Source organism: Miniopterus natalensis, chromosome 6 (assembly GCF_054644295.1).
Source record: "Miniopterus natalensis isolate mMinNat1 chromosome 6, mMinNat1.hap1, whole genome shotgun sequence".
In the NCBI taxonomy this organism is placed as follows: Eukaryota; Metazoa; Chordata; class Mammalia; order Chiroptera; family Miniopteridae; genus Miniopterus; species Miniopterus natalensis.
Genome location: NC_142086.1, coordinates 72,992,958 through 73,020,504, shown reverse-complemented (window position 1 = coordinate 73,020,504; position 27,547 = coordinate 72,992,958). Strand labels below are relative to the sequence as shown.

At 40.3% G+C, this 27,547-nt stretch overlaps 1 protein-coding gene across 1 annotated transcript in view; it reads right to left on the bottom strand.

Moving 5' to 3' along the window:
* Positions 1 to 5,183: 5,183 nt before the first annotated feature.
* The window catches only part of VEPH1 (ventricular zone expressed PH domain containing 1), a 158,100-nt gene continuing 135,736 nt past the window's right edge, over positions 5,184 to 27,547 (bottom strand). Inside the window, exons 11-13 of the mRNA XM_087817922.1 lie at positions 21,527 to 21,644; positions 9,007 to 9,143; positions 5,184 to 5,420 (exon numbers count right to left, since the gene is read on the bottom strand). Coding sequence (XP_087674048.1) covers positions 5,184 to 5,420; positions 9,007 to 9,143; positions 21,527 to 21,644 — 492 coding nt within the window. The remainder of the gene's footprint in view (positions 5,421 to 9,006; positions 9,144 to 21,526; positions 21,645 to 27,547) is intronic.

Below are 27,547 nucleotides of genomic sequence, written 5' to 3'. Positions count from 1 at the left end.
GTGAGCCAAAGAGCCGTTATTGGAGGAATGCCCACAGTTCCATGTGGTGGTGGAAAGCAACCATTAAATGATTTACTTAAGAGAGAAAGACATTGCCATGTAGATAAATCCATGTTTCATTTTGTTGCTGAAATGGATACAAAAGAATTACCTATCACACACTGCACAAAGCGTTTAAAGTCAGAAGAAACTGCCAAATCCCTCAAATAATAGATAAAGGACATTTTGAAGTAAAACACTACTCATTGGACATTATTAAGTCATCGGATCATAATTTCATTGGGAGGATATTTTTCTTCCTTAGTGGAGTGTCATTATCAAGCACCTATTTTAAAGGTTCTCTGCAGATGCTTTCACAGGACATTTAAGCCTCATACCAATTCTGTTCCATCTGATCCCAACTTAGAAATGAGAGATGAGCGTTTTGCTCAGGTTGGTAATCTAGTTTTGGTGGATCCAGGACTTGAATCTTCATGTGTCTATGTTTAGAGCCTGTGCCACTTTCTCTACACTCCACTGGCTGATAGAAATTCCTGGTAGAAATCTCCCTGACTTGCCAACCCCTCTGTCTTTCAGAAGAATCTTTGGGGAGAAATGGCACCAAGAGGTCTACACACAAGATGACATCTTGGGTTTTTCTGGGCTTTTATCTGAAACCTTAGATTTTGGGGACTGGAAATTCTGATGAGGACATTTATTGTATTTACTTCCCTTCAGTGCACCTTGAATTAGGCTCACATAGTCTCTCACCTCATGTCACAATTGTTTCCTAAAATGGGAAATGCTTTGCATCCAGGTAATCTTTATTTATGCCTGAGAATAAGTCAGTCAATAGACCCAAAAGGATCATTTCAATTTAAAGGAGATAAATTGAAGATGATCCAGTAAATGTCCCTCAACATCACCAGCTAAGGATTTTCTAGAAAACCCAGTATTAGAAAAGTACCGAACATTTATTTTTACCAAACTCCACCTTCTCAAGAAATAATCAGATGAGATTCTCACACATAAACATTTATATTTCCATGGCTATCTGGGTGGGAAAAAGAGTCAAAATGAAATAAAAAATGAAAACCACTTGAATTTCTGTCCATGATTATAACTGTATTCATACCAACATTTAAAAAAGTTTAAACATGTTTAGAAAAGTGGTTTCTTCTTAGATCAGGATCAGGAATGGCAGCCCTCTTGGGAAAGGCCAGTCTGTGGAAAGCTAGCTGGCAACGCGGAGGAAGTGCCAGAAATATCAGTGGGAAGCTGATGATTCTGAAATTCCTAGTGTGATTCTGAACCCGGGAGAATTTGCCTGCACTTGGAATTACTGCATCACGGAGTGAAACCGGAAAGGACGCTGTTTACTCTCCATATATTTCCTTCTTTTTAGCTCTGGTTCCAAGGCTCTGAGCGTTGTGTTATAAACTAGAGACATTCCGTTAATGAAATAGCAAGGACTTTGTAACAAACAGCAAAGGTAATTCTTTCCCCCACATTGAGCTGGTCAGGCCACTCTCTTCTTTCTCTGGACAAGCACTGAGTGAAAACAGAATCGGTACATAACCAGCGCTTTACTGTAGCCTCTGCTATGAGAGGTTCGAGCACACTATTGGCATGTAAATGATTAATAACTAATGCAATGCCACTTAATATTTGATTTCTATCCATCGGTCACCAGTTTTTCCTAATCAATCAAACCAGCTAGGGTTACTCACTGACTCTTAAGATGGAGCTGGTAGATTTAAAAATAATATTTAGAGAATCATTTACAACTATACCTGTTCTCACCCTTTTCCTGTCCAACTTCATAGGAGGAGGTGTTCCTCTAGTCCAAGGTGAATCACTTGTCTATATTCTGAATGTATACATTAAAATTAAATTTGCCATCGGCCCCACCTTTCAAATGGTTGCTTCAAAATTTTCTAACTCAGTGAATGCTGCCATCATTTATTAAGTTTCCCAAGAAAACATTAGGAGTCATCAGAGACTCTTCCCCATTCCTACACCCCAGCTCCACCCAATCCATCAGTATCCTGTACATTTTACTGACCATTTTTCAATATTTTTCCTGCATTTTCATTTCCCTTTATCTCCCCAGCTACTACATCAGTCCAGGTCCTCACTACTTTCCAAGAACTGGACTTCCCAAATCATCTCCCTGCTATAATATTTGATATCCCTGCAATCCATTCTCTATACCACTATCAAAATTATTTCTCTCTTCCTGAAACCTTTTAATGGGGCTTCACCATCTTAAAGAAAAAGTTCAAGATCCTTAGCATGGAACCAAGCCCTTTACACTATGGCCCTGCCAGCCTTCCCAGCATCATTCTGCACCATTCCCCAACAGGCCCCGTGTGTCCCAATCCTAGATAAGGACCCGCTGTTTTGCAAATGGACCATGTTCCCTCTTTCTCCTTTGCCTTTTGCAAGGTGGTTCCCTTTACTGACCATTTGCTACATGTCTGCCCACAACACTCCTAATAGTTCCCTAAGGCAGGCTCATTTTTTGACAACTCTGGGAAACAGGGAGGGAGCCCACGCTGAGTTCAGAGTCAATTGCAGTGGTGCCTTCTCCCGTGTTTCTGCAAACCTCCATCAAGGTACTTGCCACAGAGCATTTCAGTTTTTCTGTTTTGTGAATCCTCACCTGAGGATATTTGTTCCATTGCTTTTTCAGAGAGAGTAGAAGGGAGGGAGGGAGGGGGGAGAGAGAGAGAGGGAGAGAGAAATGTCGATGAGAGACAGACACATCGACTGGTTGCCACCTGCATGTGCCCTGACCTGGGGCAAAAAGCAAACCCCGCAACTGAGGTACATGTCCTTGGGAATTGAACCTGAGACACTTCGGTGTGCAGGAAGATGCTCTAACCACTGGGCAACACTGGCCAGGGTGCATTTCAATTTTCATGTACACAGCTGTCTCCTCTATTACACTGTAAGTTCCTCGAGTGGAGGAGTTGGGTTTTTTATTTTTGTCTCTCCAGGCCAAGCATGGTACCTGTTGTGTGGAAGCTGCTCCATAAATTGCTTAATCTTTTTTCATCACTTCTGAAAACTTTGCTCAAGCAAGATTATTTTCCCTCTTTCTATATTTTAGACTTCTGTCCCTTAAGTCTAATTCATTTTTAGAACAAACAGCAAAACAGTTTGTCCATCTTAGCCCCACTTTGTTGAAAGAATAGTCCAATTATTGCTTTAAACTGCTGACCTCCTGCTGATTCTTCAGGCCACTGAAATTTGACTTTACCTCATCACTCCAAGGAAATTGTTTTACCAATGATACCAATTGTTTCCTAATGGCAAAAGTCATGCTTTATATTAAGTGACTACTCTCGACAACCGCACATTGTTGATTTTTCTCTTCCCCCTCCCCTCCCCTCCTCTCCACTCCCCTCCCCGAAAACCTTACTTATTTGGCTTTTGTGACATTATTTCCCCTGGTCTATGACATCTCTGAACACTAGTCAGCCATCAGGCCTGCGTTTGCTTAAATGCTGGGTGTCCCAAGGAAGCCCTTATTAGGTCTTTTCTCTTGTTCACCCTGAGTAATTTCATCTAATTCCACATATTCAGTAACCATCTATATATCCAACAAGCTCAAATTTTGACCTTCAGAATGCTATTTCCCACTTGTAATAACTCCTGTGTCTCACAATACCCCCACACTTTATGTGTTCAAAGTGACTTGTTTCCTCCCTCAATTGGCCTCTTTTTTATTTTCTATCCTAGTGAGTTAGCAGCAGTGAAGTTAGAATTAAGGGTATTGACTGCCTGTAATCTTTCTCCAGGTCTCTATACTAAATCACATGGTTAATAAATTTCAAGGAAAAAATTATCCCTCTACGTATAGTCGAGTTTGCTTTTGTATTAGTTATCTATGGCTGCATAACAAATCACTACACACTTAGCAAGTTAAAAAAGCACATATTTATTATCTCAAAGTTTCCATGGGTCAGGAGTCCAAGCACAGCTTAGCTGGGTCCTCTGCCCAGGGTTTCGAAAAGCTGAAGTCAAGGTGTTGGCTGGGTCTGGGTTCTTATATGAGGCTCAGGATCCTCTCCCAAGCTCACTGGTTGCTGATAAAATTCATTTCCTCGAAGCTGTAGGACCCACAGCAGCCGGCTTATTCAAGCCAGTGAAAGAGAGTCTCTGACTTGTTTGCCATCTTTTAAAGGGCTCATCTGATTAGGTCAGGCTCACCTAGGGGCATATCTTTTTTTAGTAACTCAAAGTCAGCTGATTAAGGACCTTGATTATATCTGAAAAATCTCTTTACCTTTGCCATATAATGTAACATAATCACGAGAGAGACCCGTCTGTCTCTTCAGCCATATTCTACTAGTTAGAAGCAAGTTACAGTTCCACCACACTCAAGGGGAGAAGTTTATATACCAGGGTGTGGGTCCTTGGGAGTCATCCTAGAATTCTGTTTACCACAGCTTAATTCTTAAAAAAAAAAAAAAAAAAAGTATGGGTAATGCAAAACCCAATAAATGTTTGTAATTTGGAGGTATTAAAAGGCTGAGTACAAAGAAGAAAGCACAGAACTTTAAAATCTCAAGTTTGAATGGCAGTGGCACATATTTTGAGAGATGGAGAAATGGCTTCCTATGCTTACCCCAGCTTCACTTACCGCGTTGGATGGGAGAGACAGCCAAGTATCTAAACTTTAGATCCTATCATACAAACCCAAAAGGGATAATCAGATAAGTAGCTCTGAAACATAGGCATTTAATTACCTAACTGGCTTAACTTCAGAGCTCTTTTACCATGTGTTTGCTGCATTTGCATTAGGAGAAGATAAAGGTAATTATGTCTACAAGTAAGTTACATGATTTTCCTCATTGTCCTTAATTTGACTTTTCCTATGTAGTTCAGGTACCTTTTCAAGGTGTTTTCTTACAGTGAACAATGACATATCCACAGACTTCCTGACCCCTGACTCTCCCCTTCCCGGCCCCATCCCATCCGCAGCTCCTCTTCTTTGCCGTGTGTGTCACACAGACATTCTGAAGTTAATGCAGATGCCACTAGGCTATGAAATGTGTCAAGAATCCTGCCACCTTTGGGTGCTGCTTCTGAGGAACAACTGTCCTGCTGGTATTTAGAAAAAGCAACATGACTCGGGGAATTTATCTCCTCTTGACATTGGCAACGACAACGGTGTGAGGCGGGCCTGCGCACCCCTACAGGTAAGTGGTCACTTCTCTGCTCTCCCTCTCCTTCGCTTGGGCGACGGCCACGTTGATGCACTGCAGCCACTCCTCCGCGTTCTTCTCGTCCTTGGCCTTGAACACGTAGCTCTTGCTGTCCGTGAAGATCTCAAAGGCCCGAGGCAGCGAGCGGCCCCGGCGCTTCCTGGCCACGGCTTTCACGCTCTGCACCTGGCTCAGCTCCAGCGGGGAGTCGTCGGGGTCGTCTTTCTGAAACGCACGTGGGGAGTAAAACACATGAGCTGGCCCCCAGAGGATGGAAAGATCTCTGGCTACTGGAGAATTTTCCAACGGGGTCAGAATCCTTTCACGTCATGTGGCTCAAGGTCTTTGTCATTTTGGGCGCCAACGCCTCGAAGAGTCGTTAGAAAAATGAAGGAGTGAGCAATTGGCCCTGTTAGTGTATCATAAATTGGCACAAGAAAGCCAGTTTATAGAAATTAGACAGCGGGACTGAAAAAATGCTTAATCCATATTTCTTTGATTTTATATCATTTTCTATTGATGTTAACACTGTATTAATAGAGCAAAATGCAATAGCACAATTTGGAGCATTGTTAACTCAGAATTTGAGATAATTTGGGAGGCATGAAACTGAATTTTACTTTGTGCTATCTCTGAGGAAGGGTATTAATTAAATAAAAAGGCTTTCAATGTTTAAGTAGATTAAAGTGCCTTTGAAACTGTGGAATGTTGGAAGCATGATTTGTCTACAAACGTTAAGTGAAGGAATATTTAATGACTTACATCTTCCTTGCATCGAAGCAGAAGTCTAGGTCTACAACACAGGGTCATCACGATGGGCTAGCAGAATAGTTTTAAGGGGGTCAGCTACTTCTTTAAAGCAAATTCAGGTCTTTAACATCCCTGGCTCCATTTTGTCTACTGGAGAATGTCCCTGTGGTTGAGGATCTCGCCAATTCCTCTTCCCCACCCTCCTGTACAATCACCCTCCTTTCACTTTGCAATGAAAGGACACCCCTCTCACTCATCCCAAACTGTCTATGGTGTGTTATGCAACTTGGAAAAATCTCAAGAGCATCAAACAAAGAGAAAAAGCAATTCAGAATATTGATGTCAGGGAAGCATCTTTCAAACAAGGCCGCATAATCACTCCCCATTTATTTTGTTAAGAGATGCACTTCCAATAGCATTTCGCTTTTTAATGTTTAATGACTAGCAATATAATAATAAGTTTGGTATTATGCTTATGGCTTTTCATAAAAGATATAATTTTTTAAAAGATAAAAATAAAAAATCTTAATATTTAGAGTCTGATGGTCACAAGAAATTAAAATTAAATTTCAATTTATATACATAGTTTTATTGCAGTGAAAAATGACAGGGTGATTACAGTGAAATGCTGTGGAAGAGGCAGAACAAAAATATGACTTCAAGGAAAAATGAAACAATGTAAACATTTCTATTAAAGAAGAACTATTTTATGTAATTTTAAGAATGAGTAGTGTTAGGTGTCAAGTTGCTATGGTATTTAATTTCAATGGTTATGTTTAAAGAAGATATGTAATCTTTTTATTTTAAAATGACAATACTTACAGTTCAACAGAAATTACAGTTTTCACAAGTGTTTAAACTTATGATAAAAGTGTTGATACAACTTAAAATGCTATAGGTAATATAGATCTTTCCAAATTCTTTTAGGGCACATATAGGATAAAGTTGGAAGTTATCTGCACTAGACAATACTTTGTCTGTAAGCTAATAAAATTGTATTTCTTTCGGTTAGTCTACAGTATAGAAATTGATAAACGAAAGAACTGATCAAGAAAGAAATGGTACCATAGTTATCTGAAGAGGGACAGTGAATTAACCAAGATAGAAATGGATGGGAAGTCAAAGGACACCGTTGCCTAGCTGGCTCGTAGAGATCAAGACCTTTAGAATGCAACAGTGTTCTTGATAGTAGAAAATAACACTATAGTCTTTTAGTTTTTATTTTAAAATGCACATTTTTCTCATTTACAAGAAAAGCCTTTTACGATGTGGCTGAAGCGTTGGCTAGACTGCTGACCACTGCTAGGTTACTAGGTCCCTGGGGATGAAGGCGATTTTGCTGTGGTCCTCATACTATTTTATGCTATTTCCCAATATTTGAGCCATATGTTTTCTCAGGTTTTTGGAATGTCAAACCATTATTTCCCAATAAAGATGTCAAACAAGTTAGCCAACTATAAAATAGCTTATTCTCTAAACTTTATTAAAAGCTCTGAGTCAAGAAGTATAAAGGTCATTATTTGAGTTCAGGAAAAACACTCTATGCACTGGCTCTGCCTTGTCTCAAGGGATCTGAGAAATCACTACATCTTAACTTCTATTCCTGATTTCTTTACTGAAAACAGGAAATTCAGGTGGCCACTTTTAACACTTTAAACTTGCTTCAATGTGAACCTATGCTAAAAAAATGTTTCTTTAAATCTCCAATAACTGGCTAAATGGAACACACCATTCTACTTCCCTTTAAACAAGATCTTCAGCTACAGAAAAATCCATCTGTATATTTTATAATACACACAGATGAAGAAAGTAACATGAGTTCAGAGTAGGTGTCATCAAAGTCTCTTTTTCATTTAAAAAGTTAACAAGAAGGTGTATTGATTAAGAATTAAAGAGTACTGATAAGAATTTGTCAAATTCAAATATACAATACTTGATCCTGGTTGGGTAATAAGTTAAAATACATTTTATAATGAGCATTCTAAAGATATAGTGCATAAGTTCTTAGTGCACTGTATTTTAAGTAATTTAACACCTATCATTAACTAACCCAGACACAGTCTGCCTTGCCACTGGTTCCGTGTTTAAGCGCGCACGGAAGCACTGCCGTGCACTCACTCAAGAACACGGCGGGGGCCACACTGCCCGAGCCCGACTCTACTTTGCCCTTCCTCACCTTCCCGGCTCAATCTGTGGTCAAGCCAATCAGTGTCTCTGAGCCGTGTGTCCCCATCTGTAAAATGGCAATAATGGCGCTGACCTCAAAGGATGTTTAGGGCAATCCAGTGTGGCAGATGATAATCACTGCTGAGCTACTATTATTATTATTATATTTAAAAAGATCCAAGAAATAGGCCAAGATTTATTCCCCTGATCCTGAATGAGGAGAGTTTAATGATAAATCAAGCTGATTTGAAAAGAAGGGAATAACTTACATTGTTAATGGGAGATAGGTTTCCCACTGAAAATTCAGAATACAGACATTTGCTAAGCAACCTAGTTCAGACTGAAAATTCTATTAAATGAACACATATTAATTTTTAAGAATCCTGTTTTATTCATTAACTGAATATCACATGAATGAAAGATAGTCATCTTTTTTTCCTAAGCAAATTGAACTTTGTTGATTTCAAAAGTTACTTAAGATAAGCCAGCCTTTCTTTCTTCCTCCCTGCCTACGGTGCCCCTTCCTTAGGTCCCCACCTCTCAATAAAGCCTGTAGTTATAAAAGAAATCACAGTCAATATGATGAGCCATACGTTTATGGAGCTGATCCGCAAGGAAACAAAAGGCGCAGTTTGATAGAGCAGTTTATCTTCTAAAACTAAGTCACAAAAAACAGCTCCTATAATAAACCGAAGAGGGGCAGTGAGCTGACTAACATAGAAACGAACAGAATAGACAGGGAAAGGAACATGGGTAATAAAATAACACTGTGAAATTGAAAAATGGAGAAATAAAAGAAATTGGTATTTTAACTCAAGACAAAATGCCTACCTCGCTGGTTGGTGGAAATCACAACCTTAAACGTGCACGTGTAAAAAACAACAGGGGAACTTACAGACTTTCCTTTTTGAAACAGAAGTTGGTTCCCAGCCAGTGTGAAATAACGGGTTTTCCACCTCTTGATGAACTTCCATCGGACTTGTTTCTCTTTCAGTTTTCCTTCGATGAGAGGCTGGCCGTCTTGATTTACAACTGTCGAAGGTAACAGAGCGATCAAGCCGCTTACTTCCTAGTATTTATTTGGCAAGTGATCAAAAGTCAGAATTGTCCGCTGAACCAGAACCCAGTAGGCATATTTGGAAAGTGGGCTGATAAATTATGAATTTGGTTAACCTCTCCCCCTTTGTCCCTAAAAGAATGCGCAGTTTAGATGATGGGAAAGTGTTGAAAGACCTCGTAGAGATTTTTAAAAGAAATATGGTTTCACAGAAAGAGCATCTGGTTAGCAGTTTCCAGGGTTCATTCAGATAGCCAGCTTTTCTGTGCTTCATAGCTACTTTGTTTCATGATATTCTGCTCACATGAGCTGCTTAGAAATATAACTTCATAAATAATCACAAAACAAGTATATTTAGCTATTTGGCAGCAAAAGTCTATACAGCGCTCCAAAAGGCATGTTTTCCTAAAGCCCTAACAGCTGCAGAGGTGAATTTACCTCTTTTGAACAGGATCTTCCCACTCCCTGGAACACACATACTCTCTCTTCACTCCCCATATTCCCGTCTTTGCCTGGTTGACAACTAATCATGCGTGTCCCAACTCCAACGTTGCTTCCTTTGGTAGACCTTCCCCAAACCTAGGCCAAAGTGGCTTTGCCTGTTATATGTTCCCCTAGCATCCCGTGTGTTTCTTTTATATCAGGCATCGCCATCTGTGGATTGTTATTGGTGTTTATCTGATTAATGTGTCTGTGCATCCCCCCATTCAACTGAAAGCTCCCTGAGGGCAGCATCTCTGCTTTGTTCACTGTTGTATCACTAGGCATCTAACTGGCACATAATAGGGAGTCTATAAATATTTGTTGAATGAATGGATTAATTTGACATTGAGATAGAGTGTTTATGATTACACATAACCATAGCATTAGAAGATCTGTTACCATGTCAGAAGTTTAGATGTCGAGTGGAAGAATTTCATTTCTTTTACCAGTTACATAAAAGTCACTCTTTAAACATATAAAAGCATCTGATTTCTGGGGAGTATGACAAGAGTTACTTATACAGATTTATGTTCAATTTTCACAGCAATTTGGAAGTAAAGACATTTTTCTATCACTTAGAAGTTTGGACAGTGCCTGTTTGAACATATGAACACAACCTATCCTTCCTACCCTCCCGTTTCTCTTTTCTAATGTAGGTCAAATAAGTATTTCAGAGGAGGGTTTGTCTACCTTGACTGTATTTTCAAGGTAAGAATAATGAAATGTGTAGTTTTCATGAAGTTCTAATGAGACTGGTTTGGCTTTTTTTTTTCTTTGATAATTATTCAATTGGATGTCCCATTGTCAATACCAAATTAAGGCTAAAAACTGAAAATACATATCAAGTACATTGTTAGATAGAGAGAAGGCTATGATAAAAATAGAACAGAGAGTGAGTAACTTGGGGGTTGGTGCACATGCACCTAAGTCATCAGAAAAGAGCTTGGACATTAGAAGTGACGTTTGATCTGAGACATCAGTGTTTAGAAGAGTCTCCCAGCTTCTGAGAAGCTTCATGGTGGTTAGTATTTGTGCATAACAGAGGACAGGGAAGGCAGGAACTCAAGAAGTATTGACAATCAAATCAAGAAAACGATTTGTGTTCTGCTTTGTTTTACTAGGAATCATCTGACTTAGACCTTCTTAAAGCTAGCAATGTTCGTGGAGAATTTAAATTTTCTGTAATCAAGGAGCTTGCTTTGAGCAGCCTCTACACTCGGCAGTTACCTCAGGTAAAGAATTTAGGACCCGGGTCTCCTCCAGGTGCTGTGCTCTCCCGGAGCAGGAGCAGCCTCGCACAGCGTCGGCCTGGGCTGGGTGTTCAGTGAGTGTTTCCTAACAGGGTGCCGCTGAGTCCGGGAAGGGCACAGCGGCCTGTCTGGGAAGAGGAAGGAAAGGTCCAAGAGGAGATCCAAGTGGAGGAAAGAGGAAGCGACAAGCCAGCAACAAAAAACCCAAGCCAAAATTAGATTAAAAAAATTGAAATACCCATTTCCCATGCTTTCCAATGAGAGAGAAAAAATTGCTAATCTGTCATGTTCAAGGATTTTTAAATAAAATTTCAGAAGAGTTAGATTCGAGTCCTCTCAACTAGTTTTCTGATTGGCAATTAGGAAATAATAGTAGCTCCCTCCTGCTTAACAAGGATGTTGAGAGATCAAAAATCAAAATAAAGAAATTTATGTGAGGACACTAGGTAGACGGCAAAGCACTCCCCCTACCCCCCTTTTATTAAAGACTTCCCTTCACAGTTTGTGATCACATTGCCTTCTTCCCTGGTTTTAATGGAAAGATGATTTAATGCAATGTCGTTTACTAGCAGTACATTTTTCCTATCTTAGTGTTCCATGTTTACTCAAAGAAGCATCTGAAATAACCATGAGATCTGAGCTGATTGATTTAGGTAATATTTAAGCACATAGGAGACTAGCTACAAGTATTTCTCCTCAAGGCAGATCCAAATGTTTCACTTGAAGGGTATGTGTCCAAAGTTTGCGAGGAGCACTTGGCAAAGTAGTTGAAGAAATTGTTTGACACAAGGCAGGGATGGGATATCACACCTACATGCCCACATGCCCATAATGACAGTGAGGGACTCAAGGCAAAATGATAGTTTTACTTGAGAACAAAGGAAGGACTGTAGAGAAATGTTGCTAAGCAAAGACTTTTCATTGTAGCCTAGTGAAAATTAATCCCAGGAGAAAAGTCCATCGAAAGGGTTTTAGGAAGGAAATGTTAGTAGAACTTTAACGTAGCTACATGTAGGAGGGCCCTAATTTAGGCATCAGAGCTAGCTTTAGATACTTCTGTAAAAGCCAGGTTATTTGTAGCTGTAGGATTAATTTAAAAATAGTTTCAAGAGTCAAAAAAAGAACACTTAAAATTTTTTCCAGCTGCCATCTCATGTGTTAAATTTTTTTTGCAACTATGTCTAGCATATGCATGACTGACCATGTGTCATTTTAATAGGTCTATTGCCTATGTCACATCCTTGTAAGCAATAATTTTCATATGATATTACAGTCTTTTCATGGTTAAAACATGGAACTAATTCTTTCTAAGGATGATCATATTTCATTTGAAAAATATGATGTGGAATGAGACTATGAGGAAATAAGCATGTGCCTAAAACTACCTTGTTTGCATGCAATGCATACGGGACATTGAAATATTTTCTCACTTGCCAATTAGCACACTATTTCATTCAAAGCACCACAATTTGGCTAAGACATTCTCTACCAAGCTGGATCTGTTCCTTTCTTTAATTACCAGCTGGCTGAAAAAACGATGGAGTATTAAACTGAATTCTTTAGTGCAGTTGGAACCCAAGCTGTTACCACGTTTATCTACATAAAAGTCTTTCAGAATGCTAATACAAGAGTTTATACAGTAACTGTATTTTTATTTTGTGCGCCAAGCATTGAAAATATTTATGTTGATAAAAGATGCATTTTGAAGGTGTTAATCTTACTCGACATGAAGTTGGTGAATAAGAATGAGATAATACCAAGCAGACACTTTAAAGTTCAGAAACTCCGCAGCAGGAGGAGTAAAGCAATAAAGAATCTCCCTCTGGTCATCTATCAACCACCCAGCCATCTCACACATACTTTTGGGCCCAGATAGGCTGTAAGGCACTGTGTTTGGATCTGAGGGTTTATAAAGCCCAGCTCAGAGGGAGCTTGAATTTATCATCTTGTGGAGAGATAAAGCATTTTACAAATTCTACAGCTCTATGTAAAGTCTGGAGAAATCCACTGGAGAAGTAAAAGCCAAGCACCATAGCACTCGAAGAAAGGAAATTCTACTTCTAGCTGTGAGGAGGTAACATGAGAGCTGGGCCCCTGCTGAAGAAGGGAGAAAGAATATTCCAGGAATCGCTCAGAAAACGACTGAGGTAATAAAAGGGGATGTGTGAGGGAAAGCACATGAAAAGAAAAACACCTAAAGAAGCTGGAAGAATCAATGAACTCAGAAGCAAGTGTGTAAAGCAGTTGTGTTGGGACATAGTGATGAGTTGAAGGCTGAGGGTGTGAGGGTGATTCATGATTTCCTAGGTGTAAGATCCAGGAAAGAGGTGGGTATCGAGTGGGCATGGGGAGGTCACTTTGGACTTTATTTGAAAGTATTCTGAAGCCCCATTAGGAAGGATCTTTCTTTCTTTCCTTCTTTCTTTCTTGCTTGTTCTTAGGATGGTAGAAGGTGACACTCACATAACTACTATTCATATTGCACACCGACTTCCAGGCTCTGCAATTCCTTATACTCTATACTTTCCGGTTTATGCAATTTTTGCTTGAAAGTATTGTATTGTGCATGAATACCCCATAATTGACCCTGTCATGAATCTAATTTATGATATTTGAATTCTTAGATAAATACCTTCAAAAGAAGACATATTCTGAAAGAAAAGTTATAAATATTAAATACATAGTTTTAAAATAAAATCTGAGAAAAAGTATGTCTTAAAATTTTTCTCCCCTTGAAATCCCTGCTTCTGGGACTTACAACTCCTATATAGTCTGTAGGGGAGTTTCTCTGTATGTATTGAGAGTCTCAAATTTACTTTAATTTCCTTCCATGGTTTTACTGATTTGTGTGTGTGTGTGCCAGTTGTAATAAAGCCAACTATGATTACAGAGAATATGCTTAAAGAGGGATAGAAGCATTATTAAATGAGGAGGTCATGGGAGCCACACTTAGCAGACTGAGCGTCTGTGGTTTTTGAAATCACTGAGGATCGTAATGAATGGCATGTTTGTCGTGAGTACTCGGGCAGCATTTTAGAGCGCCGTGCCTTGTCAGTAGTGAATACATGAGGAGGCATAATCCAGCATAGATTTTGTAACATCCTACAACATGCTGTGGGTCCAAACTACTACCAACTGAATTTGACAGCTGACCTTTGAGGGCACTTTCATATGTGACTGAAAGGCTTCCTTTCTCAATAATTTCATGCCCATCAAAATGTAGTATACTTTCTTGGCTTCTCTACCAATCACTGAAAGATTGATCTAAAAAGCCCCAGAACTACTATTTTATATGCCTGTAGAGCAATGGTTCCCAAACTGTGTTCTGAAGGCCACCTACATCGGAATTACCTGCTGGCTTATTAAATGCACATTCCAAGGCACCACTCCAAACCCACTGAAGCAGTTTTTGGATAGGATGAGGGACCCACCATTTTTAACAAGATCCCCAGGTGATTCTACTGAAGGTCAAGAACTTCTAGAAAATGACAGTAGCCTCATGATAAATCACAGTAATAGATCACATAATTTATAAAATAGTAAAACTGCAAAACCAATCGTGGGAAGAAAATGGTTATGACCTTTGCATGAAATTGAAAAATAAGACAGCAGTATAAGATCATATGCGTGTCCCTGGCTTCAATCAACAGAGTTGCAGGAAAAAAATGCTCAGAATCAGTGTTTATGGAATTTGGATTATTTATTGTGTTATCAATGAAACAAAAATTCTAAAGTCACTTGCCAAGAAGGTAACCTGTTCAGTAGTTCTGAGCAGTAAGTACGGTCACCTCTGTGTTTTATGGGAAGCTGTCAAGGAAGATTGGCCAAGACTTGCCGTGTAATGACTGCTAGGGACCCATGGGAAAAGATTAGGGATGGTGGAAATGAATGGAAATAATTGTTCAATCTTAGAACTGATCTTTGAATAAGAAAGGGTTGCACACATTTCCCATGTTGGTCCCACATTGTCATCCCATTGATATGATCTCATGAATAGATATTACGGGCAACATCTGGCCATAGGATTTCAGAAACTTTAAATGTTGAGTGCTTTCCCACTGTAGAGCTCTCTTTGCATGGGGAAACAGAGATCTGACATACTTGTTTCAGGTCTGTGTTTGGGTTGTACAAGTTGAGAACATCCTAGCTATTGTCCCACCTGCCTGTACATTCTTGGTGTTTTAGAACATTCTAAGGCGTTGTCTACAATGCTTTTGTGGAATTATTTAACACAAATTCTACTTGTTGTGGTTCAACACTTGGCCTCAAACCATTTGGCAATAAATAGAAGTTTTACAATGTCTGCACTGGAAAGTTTATGTATAATGTAAACAACACCATACTCTGTATGTATTTGATTATATGCATATATACATAATACCATACTCTCTGTAAAATAAAATGATCTCTAATAATATTTTTGAAAATAAATTACTTAACAAGATACAGATTTTGGATGTTCACTTATTTGGAAAATATTTATTGAGCATCTATTGTGTACCAGGGACTGAGAATGGATGGATGAGGGCAGCTTCCTTCATAGAACTTACTAGTTACTGGAGGAAATACATGTTCATCAAACACACATAAAAAAATAAGATGGCAGCTGTAACATGTTATGAGGACAGTTCTGAGGTGCTTTGAGGATCTTCGTATTAGTTAGGGAGGTGGCAATGAATTTGAGTTGTAATGGAAGACTAGAATGTACGTTAATTAACTAGGTGAAGACTGGAGAAAGCACTCTGGGCAGAAAAACAGCACACAAAAGCCTGATGTCAGGCAGAGGTGTGGTGTGCATGGGAAACTGAGCGGAGGCCCTTCCCACTAGACCAGAGAGGAAGAGACAGCACGTGGGACAAGATGGGGCTCGAGAGCTGGGAGGGGCCATTGCATCTGAGGCTGCGAGGGGCACGCTGTGGAGTTTGGTATTCAAAATAAGAGCCGTGGGAAGCCACTGTAAGGTTTCATGCAGGGGCTGGCACCATCAGATTTTGCCTTGAAGAGATCATTCTGACTGAGTGTGCGAGGGAGATCAGAAGGGCCCAGATTAGCTCGGTTAGGAGCCATACTGCTTTTATCTTAGGTAAGGAGCGGTGGTATCTTGCTCCAGGGTGATGCAGAGAGGCAGGCAGAGTTGAGAGCAGTTAAGAGGGTAAAATCCACAATACTGGGTGATGGACTGGGTGGGGGTGAGGGAGAAACAGTGGGTCTCTGGCTGGTGCAACAGAATAAGTGATGTTGCGTTGGCTGAGCTAGGAAATTCGGGAAGAAGGCCAAGTGGTTTTTAGGACAAGGGTGAGACGATCCTAAGTTTTAATTTAAACGAGCTGAGTTTGAGGTACCTTCGAAGCAGTCAAGCAGGCAGTGGTAGCTTAATGTGGAGTTCGGAGGAGAGGCCTGGGCCGCAGACACACGCTGGGGAGCTGTCTCACTGGGGTGGGCGCGAAGCTGCAGGGCAGCGAGAGTGACCGGGGGAGCGGGAGCGGGGAGGGGGCGCGCTGCGGGGAAAGCTGGGCAGAGGAAGGGGCCTGGGGAGGACGCAGAGAGGCCCAGGGGGTGGGAGGGAGAGCGGAGGAGTGTGTGTCACAGGAGGCAAAGGAAGAACATGTTTGCAGAAGGGGGAAATGGTCCACAGAGTTCAACCCGGCTATAAGGCAAGTAACGCAAGGACCGAAGCACATCGAGTGCGTGGGTGACTTGCAGGATTTAATGGCCATGGACAAATGGGCTTAGAAGCCAGGCAGAGGGGCTGAGTAGGGAGGAGAGGAGGCAAGGGCGTGCAGGCACTGCGCACTGACAACCGGTTTGGCTTTAAAGAGGAGGTGAGAGGGGCAGTAGGCGAAGAGAACGGAGAGATTAAGCCAGTTTGAAAGAGTTTAGAAGCCAGTGGGAGGACTCGGTGGGATGGAGAGATTGAATAGGGAAGGGAGAAATGGTAGTCATCCTGCAGAGTTCCTGAGAAGGTGGGAAGATTTAAGAGAGAGGAGTCCCCATACCAGAGGGGCACAGACCATGAGGATGGGGAGAGGGGAAAAGGTAGAAGATTCCAGGATGGTAACTTATTAAGTTGATAAATGTGTATTTGTTTTGTCATAAAGGAATTCAAAGTATCTTTGAACAACGAGCTGAGGTTTTACGTAATCAATACATATTCAGGAGTCACCAACAGTATATGTATGTGAAAATGTCCTGCACAAGCACTGTGCTACTTTTGGTACTCTAACAACATTTGGCTTATAGAACGATATTCTGGCATTTGGTAGGAGGGAAGGCATTACAATCCAAACCCAGCCACTGCGTAAATCCCAAATGGGTTTTCTTTGGTCACCTTTAAAGCTCCATGAACACTGGCGCTGAAATTAAATGGAAAAGTTCCATATGAATGGACTCACAAGGCTATTTGTGTCCTATGGTCGGGTCCTCAGAGGCCACGTAGCCCTTTTTCACATTGGTGTCTGGAACGGAAGGTCACCTAGCCCACACTGAAGGTGTCCAGCAAAGGACAGCCACGAACCTCCTTACCAAGGCTTTTCTTATCCTGACAGAACTCTGAAATCATCGCTACTTGCCATGATACAATGCGCAGCATGCTCTGATAGCACAAACATTGGGCATCAAGTTCTGAGGAAGAATCATGATAGCAGGCTGTCTGAAAAAAATTCGTTCATTTTTCTTTGTAATCTAAGGAGACTCCCCTACTGACAATCACATTCAGCACATAAATGTCTGAGTCAGACAGCAATGACCCTGGGGAACATTCAAATTTGTGGAGGCAGACACAAGTGCCAAAACCGAGCCGTCTCGAAGTTTTCTGTAGGGCGTAAGAACAAAGATATCCCTCGTGTCACAAGAACATGAGTGAAAGTCATGACCTATTTCTCCCTCATCCTTTTAAAAATGGGACTGAAGAGAGAGCCAGATGTGTTCCAGGATGGCCAGCTGACTAACTCTTACTGTTAACATGCACCAGCAATTCCAAGACACGGGGGTAACTGATAAAACGACTTGCTTGGTTTTCCAGAAATATGTTCAGTTCTGTTACACCTACTTGCTCAATCTCCATCCTCTTGTTTGTGTGGAGTCAAGGGATTGGCAATAAACACTACCAGGCACGTATCCCAGTACTTTTCTAATCTACTCTGGACTTCTACACAATGATTATCAGAAACTGAATCAGCAGTTGGAGGGTCTGGAAATAGCTTCTAATGTAACCATTTCCCGCATGTAATCATGACCCACATGCTATCGTGTAAAGTCCCTGCTCTTCTTTGAGCAGAATAAATTGTCAGGGAGGTAGCTCACTCATTGGTTTTCCCATGATAAGAAAATGGAATAATTGTTCTTGGACTCTCCAATATTCCATGTCCTTAACTTGGATTTGGCCTAGAGATTGAAGTTTCAGATTCAGGAATTAACCTGGATTAAAATCCTAGTCCTACTGCTTAGTGGCTGTGTTAATTTGGGAAAATTACTTAACCTCTCTGTGTTTCAGTTTCCTCGTGCAAAATGATGAGAAAATAAGAAAAATGCATGCAAAGTTTAGCACATGTTTAGTATGATAAATGCCAGCAATTACAACCATCTGGGACCTTTACATTATTCTAGCATTCATTTTCCTCTGACTTTACCTGCATCTAATTGGATAAAAAGATATATTTTATTGTCTACCAGATATTAAACACAGATATTTCTATGTGTTGATGGTAGAGTTGGTGGGAAGATGTGTGAGAATTGGTGGAGTGATGAGACTTTTACTTAAGGTGACCATGTAAACCAGCGGATTGGCAGTCAATTTCTGGAGTCCCATAGTTTAGTCCACACATTGTTAAGAAGTACTTATATTTCAGGAAGTTCTAATTGCCTCATGCATTGTTCCTCATTTATGGAAATGCTGCAAATATTTGTTTTAAATACTGGGACAATGAATACTTGACAACAATTACTGTATCATTTGTCAGTACGGTAAAAAACAAAGGAACCCAAATCCAGTTTCTTCAGCCTTTTGTCTTAGACTCCAATTCTACTACTTTAGACCCTCCTCCCTGAGGATGACAGGACATCTGGACCTGCGGGGCCACTGATGAAACCCAGAGCAGTAACAGGACTCGGGCACAGTATGTCCAGCACTAGACAGGAAGGAAAGGGGACCCTTTGTTTTCTATGTGGTGACTTCTCTCAAGGAGGAAACAAGCACCAACCTACATTTACCAGAGTGCAAATGTACTGGGTATGGAATAGTGATGTATGTGACATGCTTAACACATAGTTACAATCTTGAAACGTCCTATTTTAATATTCAAGGCTTTGGCTTTGTCATTTCTAAATATTCATTCATTCGTTCGTTCATTCATTCACGTACTCAACAAGTATTTACTGCATGCTAAAAATACACAAGGAAGTGTGCTAGATTTTTCCATCTGTGCCTTCTGGCCCTAACTGGATTATGAATCCTTTTGGAGCAAAGATATTATACCTTATTCATTATTCAACACTTGGCCTGTAGGAGACATTCAACCAACTCAATAAACGTGCATCACATACATGAAAAATGAGATGCAGCCACGGTGCCAGCCATGCATAACCAAATCACAAAATACTTAGTCCTATGTCTTGATCATCTGTAAACCTACAATTTAAGCAGGCCATGAATGCAAATATTATCTCCATGCATAAAATATGTGCCATCAGTATTTTGTTAGACCTTTCACTTAGATTAGATATATAATTTATATGCTGATATAAAAATAAGAAGATAAGATCAACAACCATGTAAACTTTTCAGGGATTCAAGGGCTTTCGGTGAAAATACTAGTTTAAAATAGGATTTCTCTCCAACTCAAACCCCCTTTCATATAGGAAAAGGAAATGAGCAAAGGAATCCAAGTACACTGAAGTTTTCAGGGCCAAACATTTTGATTCAATATGTTCTGCTATAAAATATTTGGCCTTGTTTGAATTTTTATTGCTATATGTTCTCAGTCTATATTTAACTGTGAGAAACACAAATAAGAAAGAGTGAATGTGCAAAATATTCTTTTCAAGTGCATGGCAGTGAATTTGAGAAAACATATATTAAAGGAACACTTTGTATTTTTAACATTCAGTGCCTTTCCTGAGGCCTCCCTTGGCCAGATACAATGAACCATTTATTGAACTAAGGAGTCAGCTTACTTGGAATGAAAATTCTGAAGGGCCCCTCAGAGCCACCGAAGATAAGCACCTTACTTCGCCACGCTCTCGAAATTTTTTTAAAGCTCTTTTCACAAGGTGAAATTAGAAACATTTATAATGGAAACGTTCAAGTCCCCAATTCCCTATTTGCTCAAATTAACTTTGTAAAAATTGGGGTGTTCACTCTGGATCAGCTCAGTCCTGACTCTAGTCAGCCAACAATCTGTGCCCCACAAAGGCCGCATCCATATCGACCAGCCTCTGCCATCCGTGGGGTAATACATTTTAATTGGTGCTTCTCTGCGATCCCCTCACATCTCCATCTGGCCAGATAAACACTTTTTTTTTTTTTTTTTTTTTCCAATTCAGCCTCAACATCTTGGCAGTTAGCAAGAGGACAGACTTGCTACAACGGGCGGTCTCTAAGCCACACAAAATTCTGAAATCGAAGGCACAGTGAGGTGGTATAATCAACGGCTGTCTACAAAGTGGCTTTGTGCTCGGCCGCATTTTGTGCTTTCTGGGTCTGCACTGCAGTTTCTGAGCAGTGTTGCTGTTGAGAACTCTGTGTCCTCTTCTAGGGCAAATCACTGATGACATAGTCTAAGGACAGCATAACTGCTGAACATGGACTTCCTACCAACCAATTTCCAGTGGTCAGATTGGGGCTGGTGCAACCAGGGGACAGAGGGGTGAAATGGTCCCATCCTGCCACTGTTAACTCATTACCTGTGTGACTTTGGGTAGTTACCATATCACTATGCCTTAGTTTCCCCATCAGTAAAAGCAGAGGTAATATTAGTACTAACCGCACAAGATTACTGTGAAGGTTAAATGAGGCATTTGACATGTGTAGCACAGAGCTTGGCTTATATTCACTAACAATTATTATTTTTAGGGAAGGAAAGTAGACTAAATTCCTTGGCAGCAGAAAGGAAGGGAATGGATGACTAACCAGCTATGAAGTTATTCCTCAAATCATTCCTTACTCTAAGTGTTTCACTTATTTTACACAGTTCAATCATAAAGCAAAGTGTAAGGGGTGACTAGGAGACGCCACGGCCTGTGTGCTCATTCATTCATTAAGTGCGCTCGCGTTTCTTTGAGGCTCTGGACAGAATGCTCCTTTTTCTCTAACCCTCAGCGTCATTTGGGTGGAAATGAAGAATGGTTCCAGGGCAAAGTGGCCAGCCCTGCTTTCTTGGCAGCTATAGATGTGAGGCATTGTTTCTCTTGCTCATTTCTGGTTTATGTGTCTTTCCCTTCCAATATCTCACTTTCGTGAGATAGCTTTCTCAGCACGAAGCAGAGGCGATCAGGCGCACCTCTCTGCGTTATTACAGCTCAGAATGTTTATGCAAGAAGAGGGCCAACTAGCTAGCACAGGGGCTCAGAGATCCCTGCCAGTCCCAGGGGCACCCGTGATTCGTAGTAGTAACGGGGGTGTCTCTCACCGGTTGCTTTTTCAGGGTTGTTGCACATGAAGCATTGCCATGCTCCCGCTGCTTCGCTGAAGCCAAACACGTCAAAGAACCTCACTTCTTCCAGATGGAGCTGTACCTGGTCCAGATCCTGTTTCGGGAACACAAAGCACAGGGAACATAAGCTGATCTAAGAGTGTCTTAAATGCAGACGGCAGTGAGCACGGGCCCCAGGGCTGGGTGCCAGGGGAGGTGGTGAGGGGTCAGAGCCTGAAGTAACCAGAATTTTATCACATCTAGATGCAGCACCAGAATTTCTAAAAAGAAGGGATATCCAAGTGGCAGCATGGTTGAGAGGAATGCTGTTGGGGGATATGTCTTTTAGGTACCCTTGATGTGAACTTGAGAATCAATGATCTATATCAAAAAGATATTTTTATTAGGTTGGTTTTGCAGAGAGCTGGTGGGAAATATGGAGAAGAGCTTAATCCTTCAACCCTTGGCTCCATTATTGTTTTAGCTCCATGCTTTATTTTAAAAGTGTATGCAAATTTTTACATTCCATTCCCTAATATGGCTCTATTGGTTTTAATGGAAAATAATGTCTTAAATTAGTTATCAGTAAATTAGTTAACTTCCCCCCCTCCAAATGGTTGAGTAGAATTGACACACCAAGAAGACTGCCCATGTTTTATGTGCCCTGTGGCACTGTGCCAATGTGTTCTTATTTAAGAGGCAGAGGAGAGAGGTTCCATTACACTGTAAATGGATGGAAAACTATTAGCCTAACCAAATTAAATAGCACTACTGTCCTCCAGAGGCTTTCCTATTATGTAAATGATTGCCTCCCCTGCTACAGGGTGGCCAGAATTGCATTCTTAAAAGGTTGCTTTCCTAAGAGGGATTTAATGTCCTTGCTAGCCTTGCATGTGCCCAGGCAACTTATGTGTTTGTCCTCTGTTGAGCTGTGATTTTATTTCCTTTCCTCTGGTCCACACACTCTTATCTTGTAACTAGAGTAACAGCTCCTAGTATGTCTAAGAGCTGAGGGATGGACTGCTTATGGTGGATATAAAATAGAGCATGGTTAAGAGGCTACCCACATTCTACCCCAAAGTTCTGGTTTCCCAGGCCCACATTTCTTGACAGAAGTGAGAACTATGCTGGACTCTGAGCTCCTTGAGGGCAGAAATATATCTACCTTGTTCACAGTTGTATCCCCAGAGTCTAGTCCAACATCAGGAATGGATTAATATCATTGCTTTGCAGGCCAGTGCAAAGTTTGTGGGTGGACTGTACAAATGGTATTATGAGAATTTTAAAGGGACTTCTTTTTAGAGAACATGTACACTCACTGGAACATAAACCCATCGAGGGCAGGGGTTTTGTCTGTTGTGTTGGCTGTTGTAACCTCAGCACCTAAAAGTGCCTGTCACATAAGCAAACATTAAATAAATACATGTGGAATAATGAAAGGCATAAACTGGGACTAGAAGTGAATGCTCTTCAAATATTCTTTATTAAGGCTATTACAGCTCGTGTGCTTGGATTAGATGTTCTGGAGGCTCCACATGCTGAACACAGCATTTCGAGTTGCTAACATTTAATACCATATTTTAGGCATTCCATCAGGCACAGAATATACAGAATGTCATTTCAACAAAAGTGATTTCAAATGTGTTTAATGAAAAAAAGGAGGCTTAAATTTTTTTATTTTTTAAACCATGTTCCCAAGATAAAGACTGAAGAAGCACCTGGGAGTTTTATAGGTTTCAAAGGATGAAGTCCATATTAAAATTTATGGGGGAAAAGCAGATGTTCATAAATAACAGTTTCAAACTGCTAAGTCTCTGAAGTCTGTACTTGGCCGTTGGCGTGCAAATCACTTCCCTGTTTTGCACACAATTAAAGTTCAATTTTTCATTCTCCACAAACAGTGCTAGCAAACAAAGTACTAAACTAATACTTAAGGGTTCCTTTATTTTTCCTGTTCTGAGACCAGAAATGTCCCAGGTTTGTCTTGATAAAGAGTTACTTAAAAAGTTTGAGGCAGATGGCGAGCTCCATCGCAGTGCTCACATTCTGAGGTCCAAAGCAGGTGGTTACAAATCCTCCTTCAGAGAACTTAGGTGTTGGGCAGAGGGACCCGAGGGGAGAAGATAGACAGTAGTTCTGGAAACTGGTGAAGTCGGCAAAAAGAGCCAACTTGAATAGAGAGACAGAGGGAACACAGGGAGTTCGAAATATTGGTGGGAAATCAAAGCAAAATAAATCACAAAACAAGCAAACACAAACCAACTAGTGATGCCTAAATGTTTTAAAATTTGACCTCTTAAAAGCTTGAGGTCATTATTTCTCTGACATAATCTTCTTTACTCTCTTGGGTCCTGTAGCTTCCCCAGGCCTTGCCCACAGATTTCTATATGGCTTCCTTTCTCTGTGTGTGTGTTGAGACTTGTTTAGAGAATTATAAACTTCCTTTAAGACAGCTAGACTCTGGAAGAGTAATAAAAGTCATTCATATCTAAGTAGAGTCACTCCCTGAGAATTTCATTTCCATGGGATTGTAGTGGACAGACCCTAGATAACCCCTCAATAATTTCCATCTCCTGGTGTTCATCCCTTTGGATAATCCCCTCCCCTTAAGTGTGGGAGGGATATCAGTGACTTGCTTCTAACCAAAAATATGGCAAAAGTGATAGGATATCAATCCCATGATTATCATAATACACACACACACACACACACACACACACACACACACACACACCGACCTGTCCTGCTAGATGCAAAGGGGACTCTCCTCCTGGACTTGAAGAAGTAAGCTGCCATGTTGTGAACTGCCCCTGGACAGGGCCATATGGCAGGGAACTGTGGGTGGCCTCTAGGACATAAAGGTAGCCTTCAGCCAACAGCCAGTAAGAGATTCTGGCTTTCGGTCCTACAAAGCCAGCTAATTGTTTCTGCCAAGAACCTGAATGAATCTGGAAGCAGACCCTCCCCATTTAAGCCTCCAAATGAGAACACAGCCCGGACAATATCTTGTAGCCTTCTGAGATCACGAGCAGAGGACCCAACTAAGCCACGAGCAGACTCCTGACCCAAGGAAACTGTGAGATAACAAATATGTGCGGTTTTAAGTTGCTAGGTTTGTGGTAATTTGTTATGCAGGACTGAAAAGCAATACGAGATTGTGCCCTGAAGAGGAAGGGAAGGTCACCCTGTCAGCCAATTCTCAATGAAAATAATGATTCTGCTTAGATGGGACACATTCTTCCAAGTGCACTCCAAACCAGGCCTCAATAAAACCCAAAGAATATTGAAGTCCAAATTATTTCTGCTGACTTATAGAAAAAAATATATAATCGTAGTAAGCATGCCATTAAGAAGGATTTTTCTAATAAACACCATCTAATTTAAGAGGGATAAAAGTCCCTGGAGGGAAAATAATGGTTTTAAGCAGCTGATTAAATGAGAGTTCCTCTAGTTTTAGAAAAAAATCATTAATGAGATCAGGAATTCAGGAAACTATATAAAAAGTCCCGTGTGAAGCCTCTTAGGGGAAAAATAAGCCAGGCAGCATGGAAAGATGAGAGGATATTTACAACATTATTTTGATGACAGTGACAGCATGAGTCAGCGCTCTGGATTCCATAAAAGTGCAAAGTGGCCTCTGGATGTTATAATGTGGTCTATGTACTGTGAGAGGGTACTGAGAAGCAATTTTCCAGAAATCAGTGAAAGCATACATCTGGAAGAAGTTTGGATTCTGGCACATTTAAATTATGTTCTAAAGTTATTTTTGCACAGATACGAACATAGGATTGCCTTATGTGCTCTGTGTGCCTATGGCTAATAGGATCAACTCTAGGCACATACTTCAAGTATGTTTTAAGAAACGCAAACAAGAGTTTTGTTTTGTTTTGTTTTAAATAATCCCCAATGTTTTCATATACTAGTAAGGCTTTATGTTCTTATGGCCATTTCTAGTGTACATATTCTAATTACATGGAGTCCAGAGTATGAAATAAATCTATTGAGGGAAGAAAATTAATGATTCATCTTTATATTGTTCATCTTTATATTATTTATATTGTCTTACATTGTATAGGCGTGGTGACTTATAAGAAACACTGTATGTTGAATGAATGTACTAACAAAAGGACTCTAAAAATACTTATGTTACAATTTAATTTTTAAATTTATTTTAATTTCTGAAAAATATTTTCATTGAATTCAATTCATAACAGTTTTTACAGCAATTGGTGTCAGGAACCAAGAATAAATAGATGAAGGGGACAGTCTTTATTCAAAGCAAGTGAGAAAGTGATTCATTGGGTTCACAGTGCTCCTCACAGAGGAAAATTGGAATACACCATTACTTGTGCTTGGTTGTGATTGTTATTGAGCTTCTTCTAGTGTAGATCTTTTGGCCCTCACCTGGATTAAAGCTGCTTAGCAAGAAGACTGATTTATTTTGTAGCTTTTAAAAATACTTAGTGTAGCACTTTGCCGATAGTAGCTGTTCAATACATTTTTATAAATTTTTACTAATTTAGACAGACTCTACCTCTAAAATTTATATCAACAGTAGCATTTAGGTTTTCAATTTTCATGTCTATTCAACTATGACTATAAAGCTCTTTTAGAAAATATTTATTTTTAAAAATATGTACCTGCATCTCTATGTATATTATAGGACTTCATTTTATTTAATTTTATAAAAGAAGATTTAGAGTAAAATGTTCGTAATTGAAGAAGAATGTTTGTCTGACTTCATCAATACAGCATGCTGACTTCATATTCCCCAAACTCAGCTTTTCCAGATTACTAGTGCTCAAGAGGTGTTGGCATAGGAGTCTGGAGAAATTTTTCATAAACACCAGATACAAGCTCCACTCCTGGAAGCCTACCCCTATATTCCTGTGCTCAGGCCTGGGAACCTGCATTTCTAAACAAGCTCCCCCAGGTTTCCTGATATGCACTGACTGGGAAATTAATACTACACCCTTGGGAACCGATGTGGGGCTGGCTGATCTGTCTCAATTAATATTTGGGGGGTTTGTCAGTCTTCATGAGCTTATGTTCATACTTTGCTACAGCAGGTTTCATATGACAAAATACTTCTTGCAAGAGCAAAAATTCCATTCTTAAAAATCAGAGATGTTATTATTCCAGATTGTGCAATATGGGAGAGGGGAAGTGTGAAAACTGAACTCGCTGGGCCTTCTCTGAAACTTGGTAGAAGGCGGGGCTGTGTGGGAGGGGCAACAGGTGGGAGACAGACTCAGCAGAGGCAGCAAGGGTGCTGATCTGGAAGAACTCGGTGTGTTTTAATATTCAACATGCGCTATGTTCCACTGTCTCCCCTGTTCTATCCCAAATTAGCAGGATAACTCTAGGCACACATGAACAGATGAGGTAAATGTGGCAAGCTTCTTACTTTTACTGGAGATCATGAAATAGACTTGACTATCTTCCTATCCTTGGAGAACCTGTATTTTGGGAAGCGCTGAGTTGCTTCTTGGCAAATCCTGGAAGTTCTGACTGTGGGTCTGGCTCCGAGTGGCTGGAAGAAAGCACTCGTCTTTGTTTCATTTCAGAGAAAAGTTCTGAAGAAGCCTTTTATTTAAGAACCGACAAATGTGATAGAACATTTGACTTGGTTCAAAAAGTCAAATTTTCACACTTATCTAAGGATCATGAAAAAAATCATGTGATTACAGAATGTTGGCATTAAACATGACAAGAGTTTAAATAAAGCAGTTTATAGAAATGCTAATATAAGCATATGAATTGAGTAGAAAATAAAGGTGGCACATTGAGTGAAGTTGCATAAATGTTTGATAATTTTTTTCTAAAAACAATTAAAAAAGTTCTTTTAGCCCATTAAAACCCGCAAAATATATATATTTTTAATCAAAGTGAAAGCAAGGACAAAAGATTACCAGTGTTCAAAATGTTAAGAAAACGTTGACATTTCTATAGTGGTGACAGCAGTAAAACGTAATCACCAGCACTGCTGGCAGTGAGTCAGCACCCCCACATGGTCTC